The sequence below is a fragment of the Thunnus maccoyii genome, chromosome 17 (genome assembly GCF_910596095.1).
Source record: "Thunnus maccoyii chromosome 17, fThuMac1.1, whole genome shotgun sequence".
NCBI classification, from domain to species: Eukaryota; Metazoa; Chordata; class Actinopteri; order Scombriformes; family Scombridae; genus Thunnus; species Thunnus maccoyii.
Window position 1 is genome coordinate 13,696,366 of NC_056549.1, and position 20,861 is coordinate 13,717,226.

The 20,861-nt window shown below is 40.0% G+C and overlaps 1 protein-coding gene across 1 annotated transcript; it reads right to left on the bottom strand.

Moving 5' to 3' along the window:
* Window positions 1–963: 963 nt before the first annotated feature.
* LOC121882950 (terminal nucleotidyltransferase 5A-like) lies at window positions 964–5,222 on the bottom strand. Its single transcript, XM_042391501.1, has 3 exons — window positions 4,545–5,222; window positions 3,516–3,941; window positions 964–2,418 (listed from the first exon to the last, which is right to left on the bottom strand). Exons 1-3 carry the CDS (start codon window positions 4,599–4,601, stop codon window positions 1,603–1,605), a joined length of 1,299 nt encoding a protein of 432 aa, XP_042247435.1. The 5' UTR covers window positions 4,602–5,222; the 3' UTR covers window positions 964–1,602.
* Window positions 5,223–20,861: the final 15,639 nt, after the last annotated feature.

Sequence of the window (20,861 nt, forward strand, 5' to 3'; positions counted from 1 at the left end):
ATAATATTTTAAAAAAGGGACTTGCAAATGTCTTATGAGGAAGATAAGGAAGTGCTCTCTGCACTTTTTGTTAGACCTAAAGGAAACACACTATGTATTTTAGAGATGAGAAACCGAATGTAAACAGAACGTCTGTCAACAAGAAAACTCATCAGGGCACCTTTCAGTTACACTTCAGCATACAGCTCAAATGTTCTTCGATAAAGGTCAAGATGTAATGAAATAGCATTTTGAAATCCATTATGGTCTTTTTTTTCTTTTTTTTTTTTTTACATGTTTCAAATTTCTATTCATCATTTCTATTTTTTTGCATGTCATCCACCGCAGATGATTGGATTATCTTCTGTATGTGATAAATTGCTTTTTGGTTATCAATAATTTCAATAAAACTGCAGATAAGAGCAGAGTTTCCATCCAAACTCTCCCATCTGCTCTCTTTCTGACAAACCTCTCTCTCTTCTTGTTTATTCTGTATACCTCATAATTACTCACCATCTATTTTACTGTTATAAGCATTTTTGATCCAACCACCATCTTCCCCCTTTCTCTCTCTACAGATGATGAGATTATGTTGTTACTTCCTCTTTGGTAATCAGGATGTGCTTTCGTCCAGCAGGACTGCAGATAAGAACGGAGTCTTCTACTAAACATTGTCAAAAAATAATTTGGTCCAAAAAAAATCCCTCAGTGTAAGAGACCTTACTCAGCAAAGGTAAACTCTCTGTTCCACAATACATTCATTATCACCTTGCAAACAGTATTGCCAATTAGACAACTTTACAGTTCTGTACAATAAACAATCACAAAAATATCTCTTCCCTTTCAGCTTTATCTAGGCACTTAAAAAAATTATTCCTGTACAGAAATAAAGCATGCATTGTTTTGTTGTTTCTTGTGTATTTTTTGTTTCAAAGTAGAACTTTGGATTTGTAAACAGTATCCAGTTCCTCATTCTGCATTGTCTGTGAGTCCTACATAACAGTGCACATCGAAAGGTCAGAAGAACACTGTTATTTGACCATGAATCAATATCTTCAGGACGTCATGTGGATTTTGTTTTGTCCTCGTATCTCTCTCTAATTCCTTGTGGCTTTATGTGAGTGTCTGTTTTGGTTTGTAATGTTTGGAGGTTTGTGGGTTTTTTAAATGTTCATCATTTGAAATGTGAGTGGCCAGTTTCTGTGAGCTGCAACTCTCAACACACGAGGAAAATATCATCATATCCAGACTGTTTGGTCTCTCCAAGGCTGAGCTCAACCTGCGGTTTGCTCTACCAAGAACCCTAAAACTGATGGGTCAGCCTCTCTCATTGGCATGTCTCCCTGTGTGCTCAGCTCCTCCTGCTGTGGCACCCTACCCTAGGGAAAAACCCTCTCCTGCATGGCCCACTGCCTTGATCCAGGTTCCTTGTCCTCATTTCCACTCCTTCCTTTCTTCTCCTTTTATCTGCACTCTTTGTCTAATTTTGACTCCTGTGTTTCCTTCTCTCGTTTCCCTCAATTTTCCATTTCAAAGAAGAAATAAAAAAAGATCTTGACTCATCCCTTTTAAGGGTGCATGAACTCCACCGGTTACACAAAAGTGCATGAATGTACACAAAGTTTAGTTACAGGGTAACCAAGTGGCATACATGGGATGTTGCGAAGGAGGAAGGTACTGCTGAGGAGGCGAGGGAGGACAGGAGTAGACAGGCTGAACCTGCGCTACATAATAGTTGCTGAAGTTGCCATTTGAGACATAAGGAGCCGGCTGGTAGAAGCAGGTGACATTGGCAGCATTGGGGATGGCGTTCTGCTCAGCCAGGACCCGCAATGCCAGCGACGAGATGAGGCTGAGCGTCTGGCGCCTCTCGTGGCCCATCAGGCACACCGTGCTCTCCTGCACCACATCATACAGCGTAGCCAGATAGTCATACTTCCTGTCCTCCAGGTCCACAAAGTGATTCTGCAAGTAGGACTCTAGCTTTCTCCTCTGCTCACCCACATCAGGAAAGTCTATGAAGAAGCGTGAGCACATGTATCGCTGTAGCAGTTTCATCTCAGTGTCAGAGGCTGCACGGAAACCTCGCACCAGCAAGTGACAGTACTTCAGCAAGCCCCCACCTCGGATCTCCTCGGGGCTCCTTGTGCAGATGAGGCGCTTGCGAAGGTGATCCAGGGCAGTAGGGAAGTCGCCATAGACACTCTCCCCGAGGATTGTAGGGTGGAAAGTGGCAGCCATCGGGTGCTCCGAGCACTCATAAAACAGTAGAAGTGAGTCCAGGCGAATCTGGAAAGAGTCCACGCTGAACTCAAACTGCCGTCGAAGAGAGTCCACAAACTTGAGCTCCACGTTCTTGCCACGGTTGTTAGAGAGTGAGATGAGACTCCAGCGGTCTGAGTCATTGCACACTTTCACCATCTTTTGCACATAGGCCTCCTGAAAAACACAGTTTAAACATTAGTTGTCATCACAAACTGGTAATAAAAGTGTTTATCTACATATGTCCATTGTATCTCATGTTTTTGCAGGTTTTAAATTCAAGTGTCTATCAGTGAAAACTGAAGTCAAAAACATTGGACACTGTTGTAACAGAGAGCATTAACACCTTGATGTAAACCCTTTATATTCATACTCACAACCATAGAACACACAAAATCATTATATTAAAAACATTTTACCTACCTACACTATACATACAAAGAGCAATAATAAATACCATAAGAGCAAATAATAGGCTATATTTGACTGGAACTATTTTTACATTTTTAAGAAGAATATGTCACTTTTTTCTCATATTATACAGAGGCCTTCTCTTGTTATGTTACCCAACTCTGCTTTTTTCACCTTTCAGAACTGTAGTGGAAGAATAGAATATAATGTTAGTAATAGCCTATGAAAGACACCTCTTTATCTTATTCTTCTTAAAAGCATATCACAGCTTGTTATCAGAGAGAGATGTCTTACATGGTGATCCTCTAGATAAAAATTTAGTCTTGGTTTAAGCAGGCTTCAACAACCAGGCATTCATGCTAATTTGCACCAGATAAACATCTTGATTTTGTCTCTAGTCATGATGTTTTGCTGGTCACATCTGTCGGAGGGCCATTAGTAGCCTGGATAGTCTTCGGTATCCAGGTAACTGAGGGCCGACTGATTAATGTGGATCCGACTCCAATTGGATTAGACTGAATCCTCTTTGAATTGGAAACCAACCTTTTTACTATTTGAAGGCTTATATCCCTGTGCTATTTGGATGTATTGAGGGCAGATCTTAGTTTGCTTTTTTAAATTGCAGCCTATTTATAAAAGTTGCACTTTTTATGAGTGCATTTTACCCACTGGGAATGTGTACACTGACTGGAAAATGCACAAACTTCAGCAGTGTGCGATGTATAAGTAAGTAAATTTAAGGAAGATGATGAGGAAGTTCTACAGCATGTGCTCTGTCTTTCCTGGTTTGAAAGTTTGAGACAACATGTAAATTTCATTTTGAAAATCATATAATATTCAAATGATAAAATGTCATATACTACCTTTAAGGTCACTGGTGTGATCTTTTCTTTGTTCACTCCCTCTGGCAAGAAGTCTAGAAGAGAGTCCAGAACTATATCTTTCACTATCTGAAACTCCATCTCTCCTTTCAGGTCGGCGCAGAATATTAAGTCCAGATCTTTCCATCCTAGACCGCTGTCCTCATGCAGCACGTAGCTGGCCGCGGAGCCGTTCAGTCGCACCTCCCGGACATGTATCCGCTTCTCCTCCATGCGGCTCCGGACCACCTTGACGATATCCCGTGGCTTCACCTCCAGAGTGGGGAAGCTCCACCGGCCGTGGATGGGAATGGAGCCGGTGAGGATGGCGTCCAGCCGCTGCACTTGCTCCCAGTTGAGCACGCTGAGGTTGATGCTCTCCCCGTCCGAGCAGCTGTCGGTCGCAGGAGAAACAACATTCTCGTCCATCTTGATGAGAGGTAGACAGTAGAATGTAAACGACCAAACTTTCCACTAACTCCTTCTGGAGTTGTGGCATCAGCTAGTTCTAACTTTCTGTAGAATTGACCCTTCAGCGCTGATGTCTGTCATAACAACAAGATGTTGGACGGCAAAGCGTCTTCACGCATGACGGAAAGTACTAGTTGGGCGGCGTTATACTTGTCCTACTTCTTACATAAAGTCTGCAGTCCAGACAAATTAAATTCTTGAGCTTCCCAGCCGTAAGGCTTACACTGTCCAGCATCTGCTGCCCCTCTGCGCGCTCCGCTCCGACCCTGTCGCCAAACTCCGGAAAGCAGACATCAACTTTTAAAGTCGAATGCTTGTTCCCCACAGTGTCAGCTTTTCGTAAACGCCCCAAAAGCTCACTGACTCATCCATTACATCCGAAAAAACGTTTCATCCACCGCAAAAGTTTTACTTCTTCTGTCCTCTTTGGCTCACTTTTACGCACAGACGATTGCGCGTCCCTGCTACGTAACAACAACTTTTCTCGCCGTTTTAGGACTGTTACGCTTTTCCACTGCACACCTACTTTGAGAAAGTGGTGTATGGTTGCTTATCACTCACATTTTGGCCGCTTGTCTCTCGCTGATATTGCGTGATGCCACAGAGGTCCCATTCCATAGCTGCTGGAGAAGTTATGGTCAGTATGCTTCCCGTCTGAGAAGCGTTGGGGCGGGTCGGTTTGATTGACAGCCCACGCCTACTAATAGCTGCCGCTGCTTCCCATAGTTACAATGAGTGGCTGCAAATTTTGGAGACTGAGGCGTGTCTGTAGAATAGGCGTTACGAGAGAAGAGACGGATTAGACGCTGAATCTAAACTGCAACCCGTCCTCGCTCTGAATCGATGTCCATATTCTTCCGGAACGCCCACTTGTGTGAACACTCCCATTTCCGCGGGGATGCAAATACCCGCACTTGCCCTACATTGTGCATTATCAATAGGGATAGGTAGACCAACTAATCCTCATTGTCAGTTCACTTTGATCATTGCAACGAGGATCAACTCACTCAGACATCTGTGCGTGTTATTTTAATGCCACCAATATGTTCTAAAGTTAAGAAGAGTGTCATGAGCTTCATTCACAAGATTTGGTTGCTGCGCAGTCTTCACTTGACTATATAGTGCTGTCTTGTCAGAATCATGAATACCAACCAGTTAGTCTGTTATAATTTACTCTGTATAACAGAATCACAAATGTCACAAATATAAATCATTTCCCCCTTATATTACAGGTATTTGTTACAGAGTTTTGAACATATACAGGTGAGGCATGCATGTAAACCCAACGCCCCCTGGGGGTGGTTTTTCACCCCTCATTACCTGGCCCTGTAGCCATGTATGAGTGTGCAACAACTTTTCTGAGGTAACTTTGCAAACTTGCAGCAAAAGTGCAGAACACATGTACAAGTGTAGTACCTGTACTGTACATCTAATAATCTGTATCTGATTAACAATTAAAGTGATCCCCCCACTCTGTGTGACTGTGATGACCACTTCTGTCTTGCATGACCTATCTGTCAGTATGTAGGGTATAGGCCATACAGCCTTTGCAGGTTAGTTGTCATGGAGAATCTATCAGTGCAGAGCTTGGCGCGTATACCTGCGTCACTGCAGACGAGCCCATAAACCAGCTTACCACAGATTACCCTGTATGTGCAGTGACACACACATTCACACAGACATACACCCACACAAGCATGCTCAGAGAGACATGCATGCACACTCACACGTCTGCAGATAACGCACTGCTTATGCTATTTTATGGTGGTATTGACTCCATGTTCTGTGCATGCTCCGATCTTAAAACATTCACCGTCTGAAAGACTGTAAAACGAAAAGTTTTAATTGAAGCAATGCCAAAACCAGTCCAAACCACAAAATGACAAACAACTGTCAGTTGTCATTTATTGTAAATATTTTAACACATTATTGTAATAACTGAGCTGCACACTAACTTTTTTTCAAAAATTCACTCCACCCATTCACATAAGGTGTGAAAGCTGAAAGCCAATTTTGAGTAGGAGATACATGACTGCTGGTTATTTGTCTGAATGTATTTTTGATAAAACATCACCTACTGTATTGTATGCACAAAGCATAAACATCACACGCATCACTGTGGACATTTTCATTTCAATACGGCAGGATGCATGACGGTCAGTTTCACTGTAACCAATATTAGTTACAATAAACTGTCTATGGCATTTCTGTTTTCAATGAAGTGAGTGGGGGCTGCTTTCAGTTCTTGATATTGCTTCAGTTCTGAGTGTCATGGGCCAAACAGGAGCCAAAGCAGCAGCTTCAAGTGTTACTATAAATTTAAGTCACTCTAATAAATTTCAAATTAATGATACATTTCAGAAGAACTCAAACTTGAAACTTAATCAGAGCTAAGTTACGGACAATCTGGTATCAATATTTCCACACTTAAGATTCAGACCATGCAGCTCTGTAGATAGACACAAGACAGCAGGTCAGTCACAGGCCTCACTTTCCCCATTCACCAACTGGCTCAATGTCAGGCTTACTGCCTGGGATTCTTACCATGAAGCAGCTACTTACCTGACCTCTGACTTGTCAAGTGGATGACACCGGCTTGGTTTCCAACGTCTGACGACATCAGAGGATTGGCGAGGGGATTTCAGACAGACCCCTTGTCAGGCTGCCAAAGCGATCTCCACATACTGAAACAAATTAGTGTGTGTGTGTGTGCATGCTGGACTTCACTTTTATGTCTTCAATGTTTATGTGAGTGTGTGTACAGCTTATGTTTGTGTAGTTATTCATTGTGCAATTCAATTCCTTTTTGCATATCATGTGCAGACTTTCCTCTTTCTACACAGGACCATGACAGTATTGAAACCAAGTGCTTCATTCAAAAACTGGAAGAGAAGTCAGACATTTTTGTCAGCAACTTTCTGACAACAGTACATCTGTGAACCCCCCGTCTTTCACTTTTAAACCCTTATTTCCTCCCTCCATCCCATCCCACTCTTCCTCTCTTTTTGCTCATCCTCTTTTCCATCTCCTTTTTCACCATTCCTACACGTGGAAGTTCATTAAGAGATTACAGTGAGCCCGTTAGCCGAACATGTTTCCGCGCTCTTCCTCCTCCTCTTTCCCACCTCGCTGCTCGTACCTCTACCATTTTTATTCTTTTGTCTGGATTTCCTTTAAATGGGAAAAAATCCTTCTAAATCTTAGATTACATGTTTACCTGTCATGCACTATTCACTTACTATAACTCTTCCAATTGTTGTAGACTAAAAATTATTTTACAGCTGATGAAGGGAAATAGAGACCTTTTTTTTCATTTTTGAGCTACCTATCAAACTAATAGTTATAAATAGAAATACAATTTCTTGTAAAACCATCCCCCATACTTCCTCCATCCTCAAAGTACATGGTTCAGCCTTGCTGTTACTGCTGCCCTGTAGCTCTACTGTCCCTATTGCTCCATACCTTGACTCCTGTGAGAGGAAAATCAGGAAAACCAGGACAACAGATATGATTCCTGTCTTTCATCTTAAAACAATGGCTCCTTTAAAGGAATCAGTTTGACATTTTGAGAAATACACTTTTTGGCTTTCATGCTGAGAGCTAGATGGGAAGATTGACACCATTCTCATGTCTGTAAATACAATGCTAGCATCAGAAAAAAGTTATCTTAGCATAGCATAAAGATGGGAAACAGCTAGCCTGGCTCTGTCCAAAGGTAAATGTTGCACTCATACTGATTCATGCTGTTGAACTGTTAACTTACACCTTCTGTGAGCATAAGTAATGAATCATCTGCAAGCTATTACTGACCTTCCTGTTTCTGCAACTGTGCATGAAATTGACATTCTCAGTGTCCGGCCGACAGCCCTTTGACACATATACAGTAGATGCAAAGCACATAGTAGTTAATGACACTATATCCAGCCAAAGACAAACCTCAACAGTATTTCCAATCAGTTTTAACCTTGACCTTAGTAAGAGACCTTGTTGACCCCAAACAACCTTGAAGAGTGCACTCAATAGTGTAAGCCCCCACTAAAGTCTTCCACAGCCTCTAATGAGATTCACTGACGTGCCCTGCACTGTAAGCCATGCTGCAGTGCTCCTAGAAGGTGCTCCGTGTGTGAGCATGTTAGTGGCAGCTGTAAACTGTAAGAATATTGTATTTAAAGGGAGACAGAACAATGAAAGCAAGATTAAAGTGTTGCTTCTTGTATCTCATTCTCCATCAAAACTTTAAACTGCAGTTTCAGGGAGACACACACTTGTAGACAAAATAGACAAAATGTCCGTCCCTGAATTCAACTTTCACAAGATGTTGTTTCTGCAATTATCAGCAATAAACATGCTGATAATTGTCTGATTGCACTTTACTTTGCACACAAGTTCACAGACATGTATTGCTCAAGAAGAAACAGACACATACACACATGTATTGCTCAAGAAGAAACACACACATACACACATGTACTGTATATTTAATAAATATGTTAATAGAACATTTTAGTCATAGAATAAACAGGTTTAATTAATCTATCATTAAATCATATAATCTATTATATAAACAAAAACACTTCATAAAACGAACTTAGTCAACTCAGTACCCTTTCCCCCAATTTTTATCAGAATGCTCTGCTGAACTGTTATGACTTAGAACAGCAAATGCAGCGACAAACACAAACAGGAAATGAATCGCTCTATCTGTGACCCAACTTCCTGCATGATAACTGTGGCCAGCCAGAGACCACACTGATACATACTGTGATCTCTGTCACATGTAAACAGACATGCAGACCTACAAATGCACAATGAGAACTTACTCCTGGCCCACAGCTGTGGCTAGATGTGACTTTTGTAAGCAGTCATGTTGGCGACAAGTTGGTTAAAGACTGGCAGATCATCAGATCATTATCAGACAGAGCCACTCACTAAACCAGCTGTTCTCAACCTGGGGTCGGAGCCTCTGCAAGGAGTTGCAAGTTAATTCTGAAGGATCCTGAGATTATTAACATTCTTTTTATTTACTTTCTTCTTGCAAATTACTTTTAATTTACTAATTTACTAATTTTAGACATCTCAAGCCTTTTATTCCAACAAAACACGGAGTAAAGTATAAACCTGGTTACATCTGATAAGGAATTCAGCTGGGCAAAGTGAGCAACTTCTATGGGACCCAAAAGCTCCAGGTTTTCTGTGTCAACTGGTTTGTGTCTATTTAGTTTTTAAAAAAATGAATGTTCCTCTGTGAATGTACCACATCAAGTTTAAGAGTCTTAAGTCAAATCTGTATTACTAAGTTTCAGTCTCTTTTCAAAAACAGGTTCTGTGTCAAAATCTAGTTGTAATATATTCACTCTTTCAGTTTTATGTGTATATGCTGCATATTCTTAAGTTAATTTGGTTAAGCAAATTACCACACAGCAAATACTGGCCCAGCTAGTATTCTAGCATAGAAATATTGTACACAGTTCAAAAGATAAGATACTAAAAATATAGATACTATTTCAATAGATTGTGAGTAAATTGTAGTAACTTATTCTTGGGAGATTTACTTTCACCGTCATTAGACATTCTTCCAGTTTCATGGAGAAGCTGGAAAACCCCTGAATAGTCTCAACAAAGGTCACACTCACAACAAGAAGGAGCCGTAGTGCCACCTGCTGGATTACAGCAAACAGTCTGTGTTGTACTTGGACACACTGACTGTAAAAAAGTTCCTCTTCCATCTCACTAGGTGGCACTCTTTTCCTACTGCATATAGTTCATTACACACACACACACACACACACACACACACACACACACACACACACACACACACTTTCCATCTCTCCTCTCCTTTATTCTCACTTTCCCACACTTCAGACTGTACAGAAATATTAACACAAGTATTGGTACAGCTGTGTTGGGTAAACAGTGTCATTGGAGAGCCAGGTTAGGTCATTTTATCCATAAATATGCGGTATTATGATTCATTTATAAAAAGCTGAATTGGTTAAAAAAAAAGCGCTAAATAGATACAGCATGTGCAACTATGACAAAATCAGCAAACTTGTTATCAATCACTCAGAGTATCTCCTATGTGCACATATGTGCAGAGTGATTTAGGGTGACACACAACCTTTGTTCGGTTTGAAATAATGCTGACATCAGAGTTCTTGTATGTGTCTGCTGTGGGAAACCTTTGCGTCATGCAGGCTGTATGACCTTTGTGTCTCAGCGATTAAACATTTCTGTTCTCTGCATTTATTGTTTGTTTGTTTAACTGTTTTTAGTAAGCTCTGTGTCATCATTATTATGTATCCACAGCAACCGCTCACAACTTTGTCTGTTCCTTGTCTGTGGGATAATGATGACTCAAATAGCTTGTTGCATGCTGTGAAGCAGAGGTGAGTGCTTCGACTCAGCTTTGTTTTGACTCTCCAGAATGCTTTATGTCTATAAATGATTCAGAAGTAGAAATGAATGCTTTTGAAAGTTGAGTGAGAGCACATTTCAGAGACCACCGTTAGTGTTATTGATTATTCACATCATCTTACAGTCTTTGTCTTCTGCATGTACAAAATGGCTTCTACTGTGCTTCCTCTGAAGCATCTGCAACCTGTTAGCTACCATAATGAGTGAGAAAACATACTCTCCAGCTGCAGTCGCACAGAATGTTGAAATGGCACAGCAACAACAAGATTAAAGCAGTATAGACACAAACACACACGTGCAGTCACACCCTCCTGGTGATGGCAATTAATCTTCCAATGGGATCAACATATCACAGTTTACAGCTCAGGTCAGGTTAAGGCCGGTTTTTGTAAGAGCAGCAAGTGTCTGGCTCCAGAATAACAAAGAGGATCTTAGCGGTGAGATCTTGAAGGAAATCCACCCCAGTGTGGTTTAGTGAAACCCTGTGCGAGCTGCAGCTGCAGGTGATGTGGCAGTAATTTTGCACTGTGGTCATTCATTTGGCTCTTCGCTCTATCATGAAAGGTTTAGGGTGGAGCTCGACTCCTCTTCTCTTCTGTCTCTACACGTCTTTTACAGAATGACCTTGGTGAATGGTGATTTAGGGTAAGGTGTGCTTCTATTACTCCCACCAACAGCAGTGACTGTGAGTGTTGGGAGGGAAGAGGAATGAGAGATGAAAAGAAAAAAATGCTGTCTGGTGTATAATTGAGGTGCTGGACGAAGAGACAGAAGAGTGAAATTAAGAATAGAATAAGTCTGCATGGAGAGATGATGAGCTGGACATCAGGGAAGGGTGGGGAAGAGGAGGGAAGGAGATGGGGTTGGAAGGCATAAACAAAACATTAGAAGAAAAGTGGATAGATGATGAAGAGCCTGAAATAAAATAGCTAACTCAAGCCCCAGAGGACCACATCAGCATGCAGCATCCAGCCAGCAACACGGGCCCATCCAACCCCGATGTCACATACCACAGCTTTCTCTATTTACCTCACATGAAAGTGCTTTGCTTCCACGGCCTACTTCTCACACGGGCCTGTGCTTCATCTTGACTTTGTTTGCCTTTTTTTTTTTGAGCACTCTCAACCCTTTTCTCTCTCCTCAGTTCCTGCCTGTATTTCCTCTGTTGTTTACTCAGAGAGGTATTTATTGAGTCAGTAAATAATGTGATTAAAGGAACGTCCAAAACAGCTGAGGGATACGATGCAGGTTTAACAACTTATATAACACACATATGGCACATAATAATTGAAAACCCAGAATCCTCAAAGACACTTTTAACCATCTGGATGAAATAATATTCCATCTGTTTCACTATAAAAACGGTTATAAACTTGTTTCTCAAGTTGTGATTCTATTTCCTATCAAGGTAGCTGGAAATGGCATATCTCCTTGCTCTTTTTGTGAAAAAAAAAAAAAAAAAGTAAAAAAAAAAGGTGCAACTTTTTGTGTCAAGCTGCAGAGCATTTTTTTAACCAAATGGTTAGAGTCTTTGAGGATTTTGGAAAAGTTCAAAGATCTTTTTCAGAAAATCAGATGCTCTTTTACTCAGATGTAACAGTTAGAAGTGAGAGACCCAAACTGCTTGTATTAGCCAGTTATTTCTTGTGTTAACAGGTTTGTGTCATTATTTCAAGTGTGTTTGTGTGTCTGTTTGTGTGAGACTGTAGGATTGTAGCCTAATTGCAAGTTGCAAATTTTATTTTTTAAAATATACAGTAGGGTCCAAAAGTCTGAGACCACTTTCCAATGGGAAAGTGGTCTCAGACTTCGGGACCCTAGTGAATATTTTTACATTGAAATTGGGACCAAAATTTGACAGGACCAATTGTTAGAAATTGTTATGGCTCAGTTGTTAGAAACGTTTGTTTCTGGACTGTGTTATAGGGAAAGTATTTATTGGACTGGATTGCTGTTGCCTCATAAATAATTCTTGTGTGTTTATAATCACAACCTTTCCTTTTTGGGGCAGAGAGAGAAGACACTTTAAGGAATATTGTGGTCAGAGAGAAGTGTGTCTATGGGTTAGGATCGGACAAGAAGTGGTTAGCGTTAGAGGAAGTCTCCAGGATGTTAATGTAAGTCAATGTTAACTCCTAGTCAATGGAAACACAACTCTGTGTGTGTGTGTGTGTGTGTGTTGTTGTCTTTGCATGTGTGTGGTGAGTAAGTAATTTCACCAGATGGCATATCTTTCATCAAAAATAATTAGTTGATGACTTTGGCATATGTTTACCAGTGCATGTTGAATTGGCCTTGAATTTCCTTGAATCAGTTCCAGTTCAAACAGCTGATTTAAAATGTGACTTAGTGATTCACACTCAAAGTATCACCTGGCAAGTATTTATGCCATGAGAGATGAGAACTCCAGCAACACTTGTAGTATGAAGAACAACTTTATTAGTTGACCGACGCGTTTCGGCTTGTGGCCTACATCAGGGTCATCAGTATTTATGCCATCACACCTTTGTCAAGCTACAAAACATTTAGGGCAATATCAATGTCTCAAAATTCAATCAATCAAAATGTCCTGCCAGCTGGCGGATGGTGTTTTTGTGAAACCCGATCATAGGAATGTGAAAAGCCAGATTAAAATCAACAGCTGCATGTTATTTCACTTCATTATTATTCTTTCTACAAAGCTTCGGCCAGCTACAGTTCATGTATGTGTAACTGGTGTAAAGAACATGTTGTTTTGTTCTCTCTCTGCTGTAATTTCATTCCTTCTCCCTCTGTACAATCTAGTAAAGATTACAGTTTGTCTTTTGAAAGTTAACAGCCACACTGAACTTGGGCACAGCGTGCTTTGAGCTAAATGCTAACATGTTCATGTTGACAATGCTGCAACAGACTGTCCTGTGTTTACTATGTGTTTATGTATGCAAGGTACTGCGTCCTTCTGAGTTGCTGTAGGGCAGGAGTTGTTGGCGGACTTCTGCTTAAAGCATGTGTTTAAAATAAAGAAGCGGTTGTTGCTGGACATGCTACTACATCTCTGTGTAACATTTATCATTTTCAAACACTAGCTGATAGTTGATGGAAATGCCATTAGTTCTACAGGTATTTAGTCATGAACTATGAAGACAATCTGAAAGTTTGATCTGATGATGGCACTACATGAACAGTCAGAGGGTCACCAAACACAATACGATTCATTCTGAGGGGACAATACATCCTGTAATTGTCGAGACATCTCACTCAAAACCATAAATGTGAATCTCATGGGGGTTTATTCTCTGGGGACCATGAATGTTTGTACAAAATTTCATGTCAATCTATCAAGTAGTTGTTGAGATAATTTGGACAAAAGTGGTTGACTGACCAACGGACCGAGTGACTGACCGGCTAATGCTGCGATCCATAGAGCCATGCCTCTAAAGCTTATTAGTAGGTTTAATATGAATTGTGAGAGGTTGAGGCTCAATGATGATTCACATGGAAGAAGATAACAAGGGGAGGACATAGAGAGGTCATACAGGGACGCATAAAAATGAAGTGGTAAACTGACATAATCCCTGGCTGTAGATCCAGTTGTTTGTGTGTTGTTCAAATTGGCAACAGAGCTAACTATCTTTTCCATACAGATGGATCCAGATGGAGACAAAGACAATGAAGAAAGAGGAAAACATAATGTAGATACCGTAGGTGGATGATTTATCCATGTGTCATTATGTATTCAGTATGATGTCTTTGTGTTGCCAAACTGTCTCACACTATCTCAAATGACGGAGTGGAGTTCTCTGCTCTCTCAAAAACAGTGAATCCCCCTATTTAACAAGCTGGAACGCTGTCAAAGTCTACAGCATGGTCGGAAAAAAGGGAGAGGGGAAAATGTCAAAAAAAGAAAAGAGAAGGTCTAAATTTGGTCACATAGATCATAGATCGTTAGTCATATATAATGTAAAATATTTATATTTTAGCCATCTGCTAACAGAACACAACTCACAGAAACCATGAGATGTGCCAAATCTTCCACAACCCAGTTTAAAAGCACACTCTCTTGTTAATAGACACAGGAAACAGACACGTGGCAATGCTTTAAACATTAAAATTAAATGTAAATGGAAACGTTTCCACAGCAGTTGGTTGAAATCGTCAGCCATCCACTCTGTGTTTAACATGTCTTTTGATAGAGTTGAAACAGAAGCAACATGCTCTGGAAATACAAAGGGGTGTGTGTGTGTGTGTATGTGTGTGTGTGTGTGTGTGTGTGTGTGTAACTTCTGCTAAATCGCCTCCTTATCTGAGAGATTCACCGCAGCAGCTAGAAGGCGTCAAGTCTGAAGCGAGATGACTGTGCACCAAAATTGCACTTGATTTACACTGATGCATGTCTAGCATAGATGATATGAGGTAGTGTCACTTTTCAAGGCTCTAAATTCTCATAATCCTGTTCACAACATGTGTTATTTAGTGCCGCACCCTAGACAAAACGCAGTTTAGCAAGAATCTCTCTAAGACAAATATTGGATGAAAGGCCTCCAACTCTCTAACAAGAAACAGTAACCAAAAGTAACCGGTTTTCATCCTGGATTAGTTTCTAAAGAAAGTCCGAACAGACTCTTGTTTTTCCTCAAAGATTCAACTTATGGAATGCATTTAGCGCATATGGTTTTAATGTAATGCACCGACTTTATTTTCCAAGATGTCAGATATTGTAATTACACCAAAACTACAACTCCATGGCTGATGAATTTTAGCTATAGACAAATATGGATCCAATTAACTTTCCATTCTTGCAGGGCAGGAGTTAGCAAATTGCCTGTGACTCCAGTGAATAACAGTGCTGATGGCTTAATCAACTTTTTAAGCTTTTAGCAAACATCCAGAGAACCATAACTAGCAAGGTGGAAGAGAGAGGACATGTGGACATGCAACATTTCACCAACACAGCATGTGATTATTGAACAAATCTTTTCAAAACCATGGGCATTTATTTGCTGCCATAACAGCCTCCGCCCTGCTGGGAAGGCTTTCCGTAAGATTTTGGAGCCAGGCTGTGAGGATTTGCTCCTATTCAGTCACAACAGCATTAGTGAGTTTGGCCAATGATGTTGGGTGATAAGGCCTCGCAGTCTGTGTTCCTCCACATCTGACTGGTAAAACCATTTGTCATTAGACCTGTCTTTGTGCGCAAATCCACTGTCATGCTAACCAAACTGTTGTAAAAACATCATCAGACAGGGGTGTCCCCACATTTTTGGCTGTATAGTTTAGAACAAAAAACACAGTTCAATTTATTAGGACTGACAGTTTAGCACTGTATTGGAAAAACAGCCTCTTGTCAACCTTCGGTTACTCTTCATGGATTGAAAAATAGGCTTTTTTGCAGTCTTTTTTCTGTCTTTCTCTTTTTTTAAAAAAAACCAAAACCCTCTCAAGGTCAAACAATGTAGTGTCAGCTTGCATCTGTAACCAGAAAAGAAGCATTGTGTTTGAGCACTGTCTTGACGCTAGGCTTAAACCCATTTTTCTGGTCAAGGAATACCTGGACAAATCAATATCCATTTTCATGTAAGGATTACAGGTCCTCATAACTGTTCACCTGGTAGACACATGGTGTTCTGTGTCAGATTTGTGAAGTTGAGTGATAGAAGAGAGTAAACACAACAATAACACAAACAACCCTCATCATGGCAGAAAGTCTTAACAGAAAATTTGGACCACACACATGTGTACTAGAACAGAGGGCAGAAAAACACACACACACTTCAACAACAGACCAACAGCAGGACAGACGTCCAAGCCCCACAAACACACGCCTGCCTCCACAGACACACATCTGTTTTGATTTGGCATAAATCCTCCTGTTGGAGTGATAACATGATGACAGATCAGCGCACACGTTGGCTTGTTTATCAGAATTTTATCAGAACTGAAGGCTCCGCAGATGTTTTTTGAATGAAACGTCATCATATGCTTTGATTGTTAATTTGATTTTAAGTCACCTTCATGTGTATGAAGACTAAATCACCTTAAGGAGATGCGAGTTCACGGCATCTTGATCTAGTATGCACCAGGCATACATGAAGGCAACTGCAATTACACTGTATTTCATTAAAGTTTGAAAATATCTTTTATGTCCTTTTGTGACCTCAAGATTAGAAAATATAAAATTAATTATCAAGACAGAATTGCAGAACTATCAATAATTGATACCTAAATAACTAACCAAAACGATGGCATGTATTGGTCAGAAAATAAAGGTCTTATAAATGATTAAAACATATAAATAACTTGCCAGTGTTGGAAACTGTTGTACCCAGTCCCATGTAAAATAAGCTCTGCTTTTTAATAATAACATAATCAGGTTATGATTAGAAGTAATACTTCTTTTATCCATAATATGTCAGTAACATAATTCATTACCTAAAATCATACAGGTATGACTTGTAACATCTTAAAGCCTTTGTTAAGTAGTGTTGTCTGTAAGACTCTTCCACCCCAGTGTAGTCCACACAGCACACCATCATATTACCAGCTAAGTAAACATTCACCAGAATTTCTACAAAACAGCCCTTCCCTTGGCCTGCAATATAAATCCTCCACCGAGAGTGCAGAAAGCAAAAAACAGTGAGCTCAAATTGTCCATAACACTGATGTTCTTCATTAATTTCAGAGCTGTGTGAGATGTTGTTTATCTCTTTTGAAAGATATCTGTGAAGTCAGCTAATGTGGGAAATGCACTGTTAGATCTTATTCAGGAAGTCAAGCTGAAGTGATGTTTCAGAAATGTCAGATCTCATTCAAATGAAAACAAGAGGTTTTGGCAAGCTGTGTTACAGTACATTGTGCTGTTGCCTGGACTACTTCAGGCTAATGCATACTGGCTTTTCAGCTACATGTAGGGCTGTTTGTACTTCCTTTCTATCAGCCAGTCTGAGGTTTACAGATGTACCTAAGCTGAGTTAAACAATTTAAGTTAAATTAAGTGCTGAACCTTCTCAGCTGAATAACCTCACTATTACTTAGTGTAACAGGAGCAGGTGGTTCAAAATAGAGATTCACAGCCGTAATGAGATAATACTGTGGGCTTATATCACACTGAAAAGGGTGCACATGTTTGAGTGTAATTATGGCCCACATGCATGTATACAAATGCATGCACATGTGCATTCTTTGTTGTGCATCAAATGTGTTTTCTTAATGCAAGCGCATAAAAGCCTATAAGACATTTCTACAGCCTGCAAGTTGAAATTCAGGGAGATAGTTTTATGCATGCAATGTGCAGCGTGCTGTCATCCAGAGCGTTTCCTTGCACCATTATTTGAGTTACTTGCATTGGCACCTGCTTGAGGCCGTCATCTGTTGCAACACGTGTGTGCATTATGTCTTGCTTCATTTGAGAAGCTATCGTAGTAATATACTTGTTATAATTACTCAATGTGGAAGTGCAAGAATGTTGTAATTGTGTCTCAAACAAAACTGTGGTGTCTTCTGTTTGGCACATAATGTTATGGTATAATTATAGCTTTCAGTGCATACACTTTAATAGTTGGTAGTATCAATGACTTTGCAGCAAATCACTAGGAAAACTGTATAAGACAACTCACCCAACAACGTGTTTGCAGGTGAAGAATCAACCAGCTTGTTGCAGCTCACAAATGTTTTCTCTCAAACAAATGTTCAAAAAGAAAAAAAGGCATGACCTGATCTAAACACTACTGATCTACAGTCAGTCACTATATTTATATAACTGTGTTGATTTGTACTTGCAGCTGGAGATCTCAGAGCATCCCAAGACCAACATCACAAAACTGACTCGGTAACACTGAGCCTGAATATTCTAATTAGATTGATGTCGAGGGAGGAACTTTCCACTTATCTGCAGAATTCCTCCAAAACAAGACTTACTGTTGGATAGGAACCAGTAAGGCTCCATTACAAGATACAGGGAGGTTGTAGAGAGCCAAGATAAACCAGCTCCCCTCCTCACTCATGTGTCTGCACCAAGCATCTCTGTGACTACTGCTAGCTGGAATAAAAACTTGGAGGAGTGGAGAGAGAGAGAGAGAGAGAGAGAGAGTATGAAATTAAGAAAAGACACACATGTCTTTTAATAAAACACGCAACTTATAGTGACAGGGAGAAACTAGATGTATTAAAAGAAAGGACAGGACAGGACACATTGTTGTAGGATGAGTAAAAGGGAAAGAGACAGCAAATCCGAGATGCGTGAGAAGAGAGGAATGAACAAGCAACAATGAGTCATCTACCATCTCAGGGCAATAACATACTGTTATCACTAGTTCTCCATAGACTTGACCCAACTTTAAGAAATTCTTATTATGTTCCATTATCAGCCTTTTTCCCACATCTTCAGTTTAATTTAATTATATTGATCATAATACTACCAATTTTGAAATTTAAGTTGAAAGTATTCTAATTTGGATGTATTAAAACCAATATTTTGTACCCCAAAGGAACACAGATAAGCCCTATTAAAAGGATAGTTTGACATTTTGGAAAATGGGCTTATTTGCTTTCTTACTGAGGCTTAGATGAGAAGATTGATACCACTCTCATCTATTTTTTTGTAAAGCGAATCAGTATTTTTCCCAAAATTCTGAACATTTAACACCAAAGATAAGGTTTATTTAAGAAGTAGAGCAAAAACAAAAATAAGCTTTGTGTGTATTAATATAAATAAACATTCCCTGATTATACGGCTTCATCAGTGAGTTGGAATTTATCGTGGTGCAATCTGAGTGAATAAATTCTCATTATAATTTGCACAAAGTGTTGGATGTGATTCATAGACATCAGAACAATTACACCATAATTCATGCTTTGCATAAAAAAAATAAACATCTGCATCTCTTCACCAGGTTGCATCTGGTAGGCCACACTGACACAGGAGTGATAAAAAATAAAAATCACCCCTTTAGATAAGATAAAGTTTTAATTTGTTTTCATGCTGACACACGCACACAAACCAGCCTCTCAACACGCATACACTTAAAGTTAGTCAGCCTCAGATGCTCTCTCCCTTTTGTCTGCCAAGGGTCATGATAACCCCCTTCTGATGACAAACTGTGTGTTACAGATCTTGAAATATGTAACCGAGCATCTTGGCAGGAGAACATACACTGAATGTAGAGGAGAAGTCATCCTTGCATGGGAAAGGGATGCTGTCTTTGTTGAGAACTAGCCAGAGAAAACCCTGCCTGGGCCCAAAGGAGCAGCTGGGGGAAATACTGAGGCACAAATAGACAAAGTACACATGCTCTCCCACAGCAGTCCTGGCCCCTTGTTGTATTGTTTTTTTTATTAACAGCGGTGTCTAGACAGAGTTCAGCACAAAAAGGGTTATACGTCGACCCAGACTGCTGTCCACACAGCCTGAGGAGACTTGGTGTTTCCTTGGCAATTGAGGGCATGACCAGCAGAGTTACTTCAGGAAAAAGCTTCGCTTGTCAGCCACACAGCAGAGGAAGGACCTCCTGTTTCACCAAACATATCAAAGTCTATCCGGAAATTAATGAAAAAGAAAGCACAAAAGGTGGAGGCCTGAAAGAAGAAAAAGACAATAAAAACCGCAGTGATGAATGTAACACCATGTAACTACCATGAGACACTTCAGTAGAAGAGCATCACTGAGCTTTCCTAAGAATTATCTGACCAAGTATCGTCACACAGGCAGCTAAAAACATGAAGTGAAACCTTATACGAAAAATGAGAAGTTCATAAAAAGTTATCTTTGGATTAATGTCACTACCGTGCAGGATGTGAAAGATATGCCATCGATAAGACAGTACGATGACCCCACCCACACACACACACACACACACACACACACACACACACACACACACACACACACACACACACCAAGACATTGAAAAGTAGATTAAGACAAACTTCAGCATGTTATGAAGGCTGTTTAAATAAAAAGGCCCATTTCTCATCCTTTTCACGAGAGAGATAATGCATCATATCACTTTATCATGCTGTTGTATGTAATGTGATGTGTGTGTGACTGTAGTGTGTAATGAGTTGTTAAGATGTAAAATTAGAGTAATACCAGTAGTTCAGCATTATACATACAGTCATAAATTTTTGAAAACAAGTAAAGAATCTTTTTCTGACCAATTTCTATTTGTTTCTATTTGTTGTTTTGTTTACTAAGATAAAGGGCCAGTTTTGCCTGTCCAAAAAGGATGTTAATTGATCACTAAAAACATCCTAGTACTTCCCTCAATAAGTGAAATGAGGGTAACAATCTACAAAAATGAGTAATGGTGAAAAAAAGAAAGAATGGATGGATGGATGGATGAATAAACACTCTTTCTTCTGTCTTTCTGTCTGTTCCTATCTGCCAAACAAATGGAGACACACGGTCACTCCTCTCATTGGATGTACTCCAACATAAACATTTATTTAATCTTTTCATTAATTGTTATTTCCTCTGACCGGATTCCT